This window comes from Colletotrichum higginsianum (genome assembly GCF_001672515.1).
Source record: "Colletotrichum higginsianum IMI 349063 chromosome 7 map unlocalized unitig_7, whole genome shotgun sequence".
NCBI classification, from domain to species: Eukaryota; Fungi; Ascomycota; class Sordariomycetes; order Glomerellales; family Glomerellaceae; genus Colletotrichum; species Colletotrichum higginsianum.
The window spans coordinates 1190275-1201849 of record NW_017263917.1 but is presented as its reverse complement, the minus strand read 5'-3'; the positions used below and the strand labels follow the sequence as shown (position 1 = coordinate 1201849).

General features: G+C 55.5%; 4 protein-coding genes across 4 annotated transcripts; 2 read left to right on the top strand and 2 right to left on the bottom strand.

Moving 5' to 3' along the window:
• Positions 1–1913: 1913 nt before the first annotated feature.
• CH63R_10043 (Gastric mucin-like protein) lies at positions 1914–4920 on the top strand (the record flags this gene model as incomplete). The annotated part of the gene is made up of 2 exons (XM_018305017.1): positions 1914–3988; positions 4041–4920. 2 exons carry the CDS (start codon positions 1914–1916, stop codon positions 4918–4920), a joined length of 2955 nt encoding a protein of 984 aa, XP_018154441.1.
• Positions 4921–5091: 171 nt separating this feature from the next.
• CH63R_10042 (uncharacterized protein) lies at positions 5092–5670 on the top strand (the record flags this gene model as incomplete). Its single annotated transcript, XM_018305016.1, has 2 exons — positions 5092–5289; positions 5428–5670. The coding sequence occupies 2 exons, from the start codon at positions 5092–5094 to the stop codon at positions 5668–5670; spliced, it is 441 nt and encodes a 146-aa protein (XP_018154440.1).
• A 1377-nt stretch (positions 5671–7047) lies between these two features.
• On the bottom strand, positions 7048–8119 carry CH63R_10041 (Ras family protein; the record flags this gene model as incomplete). The annotated part of the gene is made up of 5 exons (XM_018305015.1): positions 7048–7245; positions 7358–7585; positions 7666–7713; positions 7777–7900; positions 8109–8119. The coding sequence occupies 5 exons, from the start codon at positions 8117–8119 to the stop codon at positions 7048–7050; spliced, it is 609 nt and encodes a 202-aa protein (XP_018154439.1).
• A 1397-nt stretch (positions 8120–9516) lies between these two features.
• CH63R_10040 (DNA repair protein RAD57) lies at positions 9517–10920 on the bottom strand (the record flags this gene model as incomplete). The annotated part of the gene is made up of 1 exon (XM_018305014.1): positions 9517–10920. One exon carries the CDS (start codon positions 10918–10920, stop codon positions 9517–9519), a length of 1404 nt encoding a protein of 467 aa, XP_018154438.1.
• Positions 10921–11575: the final 655 nt, after the last annotated feature.

The window sequence follows — 11575 nt, the reverse complement described above, 5'->3', positions numbered from 1 at the left end:
TTCCCGCCGTGGGGCCTTGCAACTCGCCGTCCTGTCTCCCATTCGATGTCTCCGGCATGTGCTTTCCTATCATCTTGTACACTAGTTTCGGAAGATGGCAGCTTCGGGCTCCATAATCCTCGAGACGTGCATACCTACGCATACAAACACACCCGCCAGAGTCAGGCAATTCTTTCGGCTGAATGCTCCCGTTTGATTAATTCCGTTTGTCTAACGCGGACTCGCCGCATCCTTGGCCCCTCGACGGGAACGAACCTTCAGTCGCGAGTCCCCGTTATCCTTGTGCGACTATGGCGGCCATGGCAACCATAGCGCCCAGTCGGTCACATTTGTTGGTTCAACAATCAAACATTGGTTGCAACGTCCTCCACCACCAGGGCAGCGACCCATACCACGATGGGCCGGATCAAACGGCGGCATGGTTCCGTCAATCGATGATGCAAAGTGATGGCGGCCTGTACAACTGTCAGAGCGGATATCCCATTGTTCCCTGGTGCTGGACAAGCCGACGGATCGGGCGCTGCGAGACACCAACATCGAATCAGACGGTTGTCTTGGTGTTAGTCTCAAGCCATGAGTAACGACCAGGGAGGAGGCGCCGAGGAACTTGTCCCATCTTCCTCACCTTGACGCAGTAGCGTCAACTTTTGCCCAAACCTACCCGAACCTGGAACCGTCAACCGGCTCGGGGTGGGTGGGATTAATCTGAACGCGACCGTCTTACTAAGAGACAGACGCACGCAGCCGAACCATCTTGCTGAGTGAGCGATGAGTGCGGACCGAGGACAGGTTCGGGCAGGCTCGGGCAAAGTATTATTATGATAACCTGCACTACGAGATGACGCGTGCCATTCTGTGTTTACTATTTTCTCAAGATACATCTCGTACAGATCATCTCGCGCAACTTGAATTTCTGCACCATCATCAACATGAGCGTCGAGACCATTTGAGAACCATTGCCACCACCTAGGCGTACAGAGCCAGCCGTATCCCACCCAAGCAAGCGCCATCACTCCCAAATTTAGCAGCTAGGAGGAAGTCTTGCGCACCGGCACGACCTCCTGTCTCCTGCCTCCTGCCGTCTGCCGTCTGCCGTCTGCCGCCTACCGATTCTCCCCCGGTCCCATCCAACGCACTCACGCACGCGACTGGACGGCGACCATAGCATAAGACAACGAACGATCTCGAGGAAGAAAGACGTGCTGTACTTGGCTCGGACGAGAGTCATCCAAACTGGAAAGGCAGGAAGGTTTAACCACCTCCTCGCCGTCCCAACCACGCACCTCCCTCGACACGAATCCGGCCGCTCCTTCCATATCGCCGCATCCCCCTTTCCTCTCCACCTCACTCCCCTTCGTGGGCAGCCACTTCTCCTCGCCTTCACCAAACTAGCGGCTTGAGGCGTAGCTCGGAAACGCCAATTATTTGTCTGCTCCTCTCCTTGTGTTTCCTACCTACCTAAATCAGGGACATAGACTCCGTAGTCCAAGCCACCTCTTTTCGGACTTGTGCCGGTGTCCGCGACTGCTCAATTACCCGTCGTTTCCTGCCCTCCCCCCAAGCCTATTCTTCATCTTTTTCATTGCGAGAACAATACTGCCACTCTTCGTTCGTCTCCATTCTTCACCCCCCCTTTTTTTTCTTTTGCTTTACCTATCTTCCCTCGACTTGTCACTGCACTTGTGCTGTTGACCTTGACGAATTTCGCCCAAGGTGTGCGATTTCTGCAACTGGTTGCACTAAATCATACACATACACCACTTTCATCATCTTCTTACTCGTCCACCATCATCACACAACCGAATACAACCCTTCATATCGCTTCGATACATCACCGCTTTTGCGACTTCCGCCAATTTTCATTCACAAAGTCAATCGCACCGACTCCCTTACCCAAACCGACGCTGTCTCAAATGGCCGAGCCTGCCAAGTATCATGGCGGCCTCGTCGCCTTCGAGGGTCCCACCGACCTGGTCTCTACTCAGCTTCGCTTACTGCCTACGTCCTCGCAAATAGCGGTTCTTCCCAGCGTAAAGGAGTTTCTCGAGCCCGAAACCCCCGATGAGCCGTTTGATGCGCGAGTGTTTGTCAGGAGAGTTCACAATGCTGTCGCTAAAAGAAGAGAGGCCGCGTTGGCGTTTCTGAAGGACTCGACACCCACGCACAAAAGATTGGTCTTTATGAACGGAGGCACACCAAGTGCGCAGACAGTCTGCATCAGGGCCATTTCGCGGAATGTCGTGGATGGCGACATTGCCAAGGCAGAGGCCATCTTCAACGACCTTGTCAAAGGGGGCGTCGCAGGCCTCGACCAGCATCCCGTCAGTGTTAGGGACTCTTCTCTTAACACATCCGAGCAACTCCCCGAAGATCCCATCACAAGAGCCATGCGTGCCGCCGACGCCCTCGATCGCGAGACTGAAAACCTCCAGCCTTCCAGCGACATCGACCTCACCATCCCCCCCGCGCGCCCGAGGAGCATGAGCCTTCCCATGTACTGTTTCGCCGACACATTCGGTGATACCGCGCCATTCTATGTTTTCGGCAGACAGTACTACGAGGACAGTGGCCGGCATGAAGAGGTCCCCACGGCGGTTGCTCAACGCGATGGCCCAACGCCAACCTTGGCCATTACGAATTTCGATGAGCTTGAGAAGTTTTCGGGTGAAGGGTTTGACAGTGATGGCAATCCAATCCCACCGGCGCTTCCTCGCTCTCCGAGTTGCGTGGGCGAGGTTTACGAACGTGAAGACGAGTGCTCGACACCCTCGCCCAACCCTAGCGCCATGCTGAGTGTGGCATCGGGGTCTGATGTGTTCAGCATCCGCTCGACAGAGTCGATCTTCATCGAACAAGCATCGCTCGTTCGTATGAATTCAACCACCTCGACCAGGAGACTGAAACGGTCACAGTCCATTGGTCAGCTCCAACGAACCAACTCGCGCTACCGGGACACCATGATGCTACTGAAGCCCCAAGAGAAGTCTCTTGCCGAGATGGTCACTGTCGGAAAGCTCGACAGCGACCGTCCTGTATCTGTCATTGGTCTCATAGCAGAGGCAAGACGACGTGAGAACAAGGACAAGATTGTTGAGGGCGCCAAGGTTGTCGAGGGCGCCAAAACCGTATTTGTCAAAGGCGCCCGAACAAATAAGGTTCTGCCGCCACCGCCGGCCGAGGCGAAGACTCGAAAACACATCCGCACCAAGACAAACTATGTGGACAGAGGAACCGACGCACAAGACGACACAGAAATTCCAGATAATTTCGAGCCTGTCCTACCGTTCCACGAAGATCTTGTCATTCACTTCAAGGATGACAGCCCTGACCCCATTCTGGAGTATATGATCAAGGCATTCAGAGAAGGTGTCTATCCAGTCGCACCGCCCCCTCCTGCGATTTCCTCCAACACTTCTGTTGCAGACGGCGACGTATCAGCTCCGCGTACTCCCACGTCACAATCAAGCGAGTCTCAGACGACTCTATTTACTTCTGCAACCGCTACCAACGGAGAGGAGTACGATCCGTTCTCCTACGAGAGTACCACTTACGTCGAGAAGCCGCTTCCCCCCATTTCACAGACCATGACAGGCTCAGCGTTACCGACGCCTGCACACACACCTCCCCCCACATTTTCGGAGCCGGAGGATAAGTTCCACGACTTCAATGCTGTGCAAGGGCAGACGGCTGTAGCCATGCAGAACTCGCTTCGATCAGTGCTTAACATCTACTTTCCACCCAAGGGAAGGGGTTACTCGCAGTTCAATTTCCCTTTACTGCCTGAGATGGAGGGACTTTGGAAGCCAATCTTCCGCGACTCGGAGTCGGGCGGCGGCCCGAGGAGGGAGAATCGCCGGATTGACCAGATTCTGGCTGTCGGCGCGCAACGTGGGGTCAAGAAGACGTTTATTTCAGGGGTGACGAGCCAGCTTGAGAGGTTGGGCACCAAGTCGAATGGCGTCTCGCGGACAGGAAGGCTTGACTTCCGGTAAGTATTCGCTTGCTCTGCTTCATAGTCTGTTGTCTGACCGTTCCATCAGATACCTCATCGCCAACGCGATGCAGTCGTTCACTGCGCAGCCTTTGGCGAACCAGACACACGACAACCCCTTCACGAACTCGTACATTTTGGCGACCCTCATCATCCCTCATCTTGAGACGTACTTTGCTGCCCACTCGGAAGTACGGTTTCTGCTTCTTGATTACCCTCCCGATCATCTTGCCACCATCCTTGCTCTGCAGAAGCTGATTGGGGCCGACATGATGAAAGTTGCCCAAGTTATTGATGCTACCGCCAAGGAGCCACATCCTTTCACTCACGTTCGCGGCAGCTCACTTGGACGGGTCTCGACGAGGAGTGATTTCGCCTCTAGTTCAAGCTCACTCCAGTCGAAGGATTCCAAGTCGGCCGTGTCTGTGTCCTCGCGAGATGGATTTGCGGTATCAAAGGCCAACCTCCTTCTCACGTCGAATGCAACCCCGGGGGAAGTCGCTACTTTTGTATCGACCATATGGAATATTCTCATCAATGTCTCCAAATTCTACTTGCCCGAAAGGGGATCGAGAAGCGATGGCAGAATGAAATCGGGCACCTCGTCACCTCTCTCGCAGATGGCCATGAGTCCTCCGATTTCCCCCCCTTCTTCCAGAGGCAGAAAAAGCAACAAGACATCGGGCTCAATCAAGGCTCCAGCTAAGCCCCCCTCTATCGCAGAGACCATTATGAGCCGCCGACTGAGGTCCCGGTGCGGCGACAAGAGGTCTCTGTTGGGCGATGGCGGGTCCATTATGACCGTCGACATGGAGTTTGAGAGCGATCTGGAGCTCGAAGAAAAGCGTTTGATGCCCATGTTTCTGAAGAGAAGCCACGAACGCAAGGGGAACAGCCGCAAAGCTTTGAAGTTTCTGGGATTGGCATGAGACTCGAGATGATCTTTGTACTATTATAGTGTATGTTGAAAGAGCCCGCTGGGTTGCTCTGCACTGTTTCTTTCTCTGGATGACCGTCACGACGTCTCACATTTGTCTTTAATACCATGGGCTGGTGGAGTAAGGGAGTGCTAGGATTTCACATGGGGAGGATGGCCGAGGATGTCTCGTGTCATGAGTGGGAGTGAGCATCATTTTGTTGATGGGGATGATAGTCGAGGACGGGATTCTGCTGTTTGGTCGATGGACCAACGCTCACATTTGCTTTTACTGTCGTATCGGTTGGTCGAGGGCCGCGCCAAGCCGCGCGATCTTTTCCATTCAATGCTGTGGATACATGAAACCTGGGATGAATATCCTGTAGATACCGAAAAGTTTCATTTCATCACATGGCTTTCTTTTTGTGCTGCTGGTGATACAAGGCATTGGTACTTTCAAAGAAAGGCTCACTCTGGAATAGAAAACCACAAGTATCTCACAGGCCTGAGAATTGATCAGGTAAGTCGGTCGGATCAGCCAACTAATCCATTAACCATGGATGTAAAGCACCCATCAGCGTCCGCCGGCAATCCTCTCCCAAAGACTAAGCCAACATTTTGTGAAGAGTCGTCCAGGCTTCCCACCCCGCGAACTCTCATCTGGGAACGTGGCAAGCCGACGCAAGACAAGACACCATTGGGAGAGGCGAGAGGGGGAGAGGACGGGATACCGCTCCGATCGCAGCGATCAACAGCAGTCTAAGTCATCTCCCACCAGGAAACCCTCGCCTGTGCCCCTTCCACCCCCCGGCTCCCACCCCCATCACCAACCCCGTAACACGGCCCCTCCCACGGCCCTCCCTTCCCTCCCCCCGGGAGCGCAACCGCGCGCATCACAACCGCCCGCCGCACGCGGCGCTTCGCAACCCCACCCGCTTAAACGGGATCATCGTCATTCAACCGCGTAGGACTACAGCCTCGGACCACGGCGGGTCCCCTACTCTACTAGGGGCGTGGTTCGGACCTGGCCTCGAGTGTGCGCGCGCGTGTGTGGGTGTGTGAATGTACGAATCCAGAGAGGACGTCGTCTGGGGCTCTCTCTCTCTCTTTCTCTCTCTCTGGGTCCGGGGTCGATCAACCCGCATCGATCCGCATGTGACCGCGCGGGGGTCATGTGGCTTTTCACCAACCCCCCCACGGGTGTAATGGCCCATTTTGGGGGAGAGGAGGGGGCTTGGAGGAACGACCACGTGAGATCGACCCGATGACCGGTCAATCCGAAACCCCCGGAGGAGCCAATCGCACGTCATACTGGCTTCACCGTTCGAAATGCAAACGCCCTCTCGGCCGTGAGACGAATGGTCTGAGGCGGGCGATGCAGAGGGCGAATGGACTTTGGGGCTGGAATATCATCATTGTCATGACAAAAAGACATCATCTCAAAAAAATGGAGTGAAAAAAGGAAAACGTCACTTGCCCATTACTTCGACCCTATCTACCAAAAAAAAAAAAAAAAAAAAAAAGCAGCAGCAGTCGCCAAAGAGAAAGGGGAGAGAGAAGCCGATGCTAACGGACAGAGAAACATTGCAGATACCGTACGGGCTGGTCCGCTTTCGTTGCCTATGTGATGGCCCTGCTGCCGTCCATGTTCGTCGCAAAATACACGGCGCGCCTGCAAAACACAACCCGCGCAAACACACGCCGAAATAGCCTCAAAAAATGTCCTGTTCCCAACCCAGACGCCGTCCCCGGGTGTCTCCCGACGGGTATCCGAGCGCTGGGTTACTGGAAGCGTGAGCACCCAAAGGTCCTGTCTTTTGCCATAAGCAATGTCGTGAGTCCCATTACAGAAGTATCTTGTGCTGGTTTGCGTGTGCAGTGTGGAGGCGGAACTGGAGCAAACCAAATCAACACTCATCTATGCGTAGAAGAAGTATGGAAAAGCAGCCGTAGCGAGGGGAAGGAGAAAAGAGAACGGCACAGCCTCGTCCGAGCCCCGTCCGATCCCAACACCTTCATGTGTTGTGTATTCCTCCCTCGCCTGTTCTGCCCAGCTGTCTCCCCTCCGCCGAGAAAATCCGTAAAATGCCATAGAAACAGGTAAGGAAAAGCGGGCTTCGTGAAATCAGGGCCGAAACGCTTAGCAGCAGCCGCCGCCCGAGTTCGAAGAGACGCCGTGTCCGGGTCCGACCTGCACGGAGGGTTTCGTGTTGTTGGCGGTCGTGCTGCCCATGCGCTCCTTGATTTGGCGGGCCATGGTCAAGAAAGCCTGCTCAACGTTGCTGGCGTTCTTCGCAGAGGTCTCGAGGAAGGGGATGCCCAGGCTGTCGGCAAACTCCTGCATCGGGGGGTCAGTGGCCATGATACGATAACGAGGACGGGGGCGACGCTAGACGTCGTAGCCGCAGACTATTGCAACGCTGTTTGGTCCAAGGGGGGCTGGTTCTTACCTTGGCGACGGTGTACTCGACAACCTTCTTGTCGGACATATCGCTCTTGTTGCCGACGAGCAGCTTGTTGACGCCCTCGGTGGCGTATCTGTCAATCTCCTGGAGCCACTGCTTAACGTTGTTGAAGGAGTCCATGTCGGTCACATCGTAGACGACGCAGATGCCGTGGGCACCACGGTAGTAAGAGGAGGTGATGGTGCGGAAACGCTCCTGGCCAGCGGTGTCCCACTGCGAGAGGAAAACGCCCCGTGTCAGCCTTTGCAGCAACATCACGGCGCCAAAGAGACGGATGGCAGATGCCAACTTACGATCTGCAGCTTCACCGTCTTTCCATCGAGCTCTATCGTGCGGATTTTCTGTTGTTGAATCGTCAGTGGCCCCATCGGCCAGCGTCAGGTTGGCGAGGGAGGTAAACATACGAAATCGACACCAATGGTGGAGATGTAGGACTCAGTGTAGGTGTCGTCGGCGAATCGCAACAGAAGGCAAGACTTTCCAACACCGGAGTCACCGATGAGGAGAAGCTTGAAGAGGTAGTCGTACCTGCGGCGGGGTTAGTTATCGGCGTCGGAGAGGAGCGATCAGCGTCGGCTTGGTGGTTTTCGCAGCGGGCGAATGAGGACGGCATCGAGACGGGCGAGATGAATGGAAGATAGAGGAGGACTCTGTGAGAGAAAGCAGGTCAGCTGGGCGGCGGCTTCCGAGGAGGGTTTCCTCCTATCGCAAGGAGGCGAGAGACGCGACGTACTACTCGGGGTTCATTGTGAATGGCGGGGGGTTCGATGAAGTCTGGTGGAGATGTTGTTGTGCGGCGGCTAAAGGTGCGCGGGGCGATTATATGGGCGTTGCGTAGGAGTTGGGAGGTGATGGATTTCGTTGGTGTCGTGATGAGGTGTCGAAAGGAGCAACAAAGCCAGAAGCCAGGTCAAGTGAGGTAGGAGAGTCGGTCGGAGGAAGGCAGGCTGCTACGTCAAGGCTTCTAGCGCAGGAGGATGTACCCGTGGCAGTACCAAAGTATGCAGTCCCAGTGCCAGTCCCAGTGCCAGTCTCTGATTAGTGCTCGGTGTCCTGTGCCTAGAGGAGTCCTGCATCCAGTCACCGTGTGGTGTCCAGTGTGTCCAGTGCCGTACCGCCTGGAGAGGGAACGGACAGGACCCGCCCAGTCAGATGTCATCAACGAATGAAACCTGCGCAGTGGGTGTAGAGTCATGTGAAACAGCACGTGACTAAGTCGAAACTTGTTCTGGACCGGTTCAGAATGGAACTGGAGCCCCGGCCTTGTCCAGTGGCATCTTCCAGCGGCCTGCGCCTCCACACGACTGGGACATTGGATTTCGGATACAATACGTAAGCAAAACCGCCGGGGTCCCTACCTCGTCCCCCTCAGTCCTTTAATATCAGAGGACAAGTGCTCATTCGTTTGCTGTGAAACACCTTCGCCAGAGGCTGCAACTCACCGTGGAAGCTTCCTTCCATACCCCAGGTCTATTTTTGCTTGTACTTTGAGGACTGCAAAGCTTAATCTGTTTTTTTGCGTTTACAGGTACAGGTATCCTTCCCTCCATCGACAGTCCAACCAGCTCTCGCTACCCATCGTTGGTGCAAGTGGAAAGCATGCAGAGGGCTCTCTGCATGATACCTTGATTCACAGAGCATGCATGGGTTCGTTGACCTGCTGCACCCCACCATGCCATGCGGTTCGTATCCGTGGTCCGTGTGGAGTTTCCCAGTTCCAACCTCATCCCAAAGAGCGGTTGACTGTAACTCGCTCATCGTTCGTCATGTCTAAGAGAGGAATACAAGATAGCGCTGCCGCATACTCGTTGTCCAGACCAGTAAATGATGCGTTCGTGGCAACGAATGAGCCCGGTCAGACTGATCTGGCCAGGCAAGCTGTTGGCTCATACGTAAACCGTATGCGGCTGCTTGCCTCCTTCGCCTGTCTGGAGCAGAGATGACTCAGACATAAGACGTTGACAACGACTGCCATGCAGCAAAGGGAGACGCGATCAGGCTTGTGATGCCGCCGCTCCTGTGACCAAAGTTGTCCCCTGCCTGAAAGGCCTAGATATGCAGCTGTGGGAGATTTTTGACCGGTCCACTCTGGAACACATGCAGACCATGAGGCTTTCAACACATTTCTGCGAGGAGCTAATAGTTCAGTCATCGTCGACCTCCTCCTCCTTCTCCTTTTTCTTGACAGCCTTCAGTCCCGCCATGGTCACGGCGAACTCGACGGCGCCATCCAGGCCCTGGCCCGTTGCCTTTGCATGGGGAGCGAAGACGACCTTCATCCATCGACGCCAGTTCTTCAATGCCGGCACCCCCCGTTCGTCGGCTTCATCCTCAACGTGTCGATGCACCCCGTAAACGGGTTTTTTGAACAACGCAATGCGACAGGCGATCTGGGTTGACCACACCAGGCCCAGGCTAGGCGTCTTGAGCCCGTAGTCGGCGAATGGATCATCGCCCCATCCAGTGAACCACCGTTGCTGGTGGTCCAGTGCCAACGCGGGGGGTGCGGGCGGGCCGAAGTCATCCAGACCTGGAGGTTCGGGCATGCTAGACCGAAGATGCTCGGCCATGGACGAGGTCGGTTCGACGTCTGAAGGCGAGAAAGCCCTCGCGCCCCTGCTCCGTGATGCTAACGGACTTTCCTGAGTGAACCCCTCGCCATCAGCAGGAGGCGCCCTCCTAGGGGTCGCCGTTGGGGCGAGGGACGAACTGGAAAATCGGTCTGCGACTTGGTTGGCAACCACGACAGAAAGGTTGTATTTCTGGGCCAACTCCCTAAGCAAGGCCCCGAGGCGTGTCAGCTCGTTGCTGCGAGCTCCCATGTTGGATCCGTGGTTGCTGAGGCCACCTCGCTCGAACTCGGCTCGGTAGTTGGAGGCTACAGAGTCGAGAACAATGAGACCGATGTTACGCCGCTCAACCTCGACGGGCACCTGGAACTGCAGGATATGCTCCTGCGATTCAAGATCAGGGGTCGAAGTGCTGGAGATACCATCCAAAGATGGCCTGTCCTCGGGTGAAACCTCTGCGAAGCGCGGGTTGGCCGATAGCATCTGCGAGAGGCGTTTCGTCGACAACTGTGCTTCCGTAGTGATGTACAAGGCAGGACGGCCCAGGCCGTACGGGGGCGGCAGTTGGACGGCCAGTAGCAGAGATAACAGAAACTGCGTCTTCCCAACGCCGCTCTCGCCTGTGATCTCTGTCACATAACCGGTCGGAAGACCTCCTCCCAAGGCTTGATCGAGGTCATCGTCAAGGGTGCTGATTGTGGACCACTGGTTTTCCAGATCTGTGAGCGAGCGTCTGAGGAACGGGCTCGCGTTCGAGGGTTGCTGGTTGGCAGGTTCGAAACCCCGGTGAAGGGCATCAACGATGGCGGCGCATAGCCGCTTGATGTCGAGAAGAGGCAGCTGTGTGCGTTTGCCTATGTCGACGACATCCTGGGTCAGAAGGTCGGTGGTAGAAAGCTGGTGACGTTCCAACGTCCGCACCAGCCCGGCGAACTGGGTAACCGGAAAGTCGGGCAGAAGCTGGAGCAGGTCGGTCATGGCATGCGAGTGGAGTGTGACGGCACGTGTGGTGTCTTTTGGAGGGGGGTGATCAGCACGATGCGTAACGCGCTGAGAGAGTGAGATGACCGGTTCCGATGAGCGAGATGAGCGGAACGAGAGAGATGTCAAATGCAGTGGGATGTGATCCGGCCAGTTACAGGAGAGATGCGCCAGACCGGCGGCTGAAGAGAAGTGCTCTACCTCAAGGCAACATGTTCGTCGGTCTCACCAGATTACAGCACCTTGGAAAGAGCAAGTCGTGCAAATCCGACTTCCTGCTCGAGTTGGTAATTCGTGCATCGCAACCGAACAGCGGTTATCACTAAACTGGAGAGGTTTCTTCTCTTGTCGTCGTCCATTGGCCGAGACCAGGGGTAAACAGCGGGCAGCAGCGGGCCGAAGCTTGGACCCGTCAAGGACCCATTTGCTTACATAAGGCAGAGGTAAGTCACGGATACCTACGCCCTTGCATCGATAGTCCTGTAGACCTCCTCTCCCTCCTTTCTCTCCTCTGTCACGACATTTCGCAGGTTAGCCGCCAGTGGTTTATCCCAAACGCAGCCACTTGCTCGAGTTTCATTCGCCCTTACGACGCTGGGACACCGAAATCGATTGTTTCTTTCTCACATGTGCCAACGGTTCTCCCCACCAA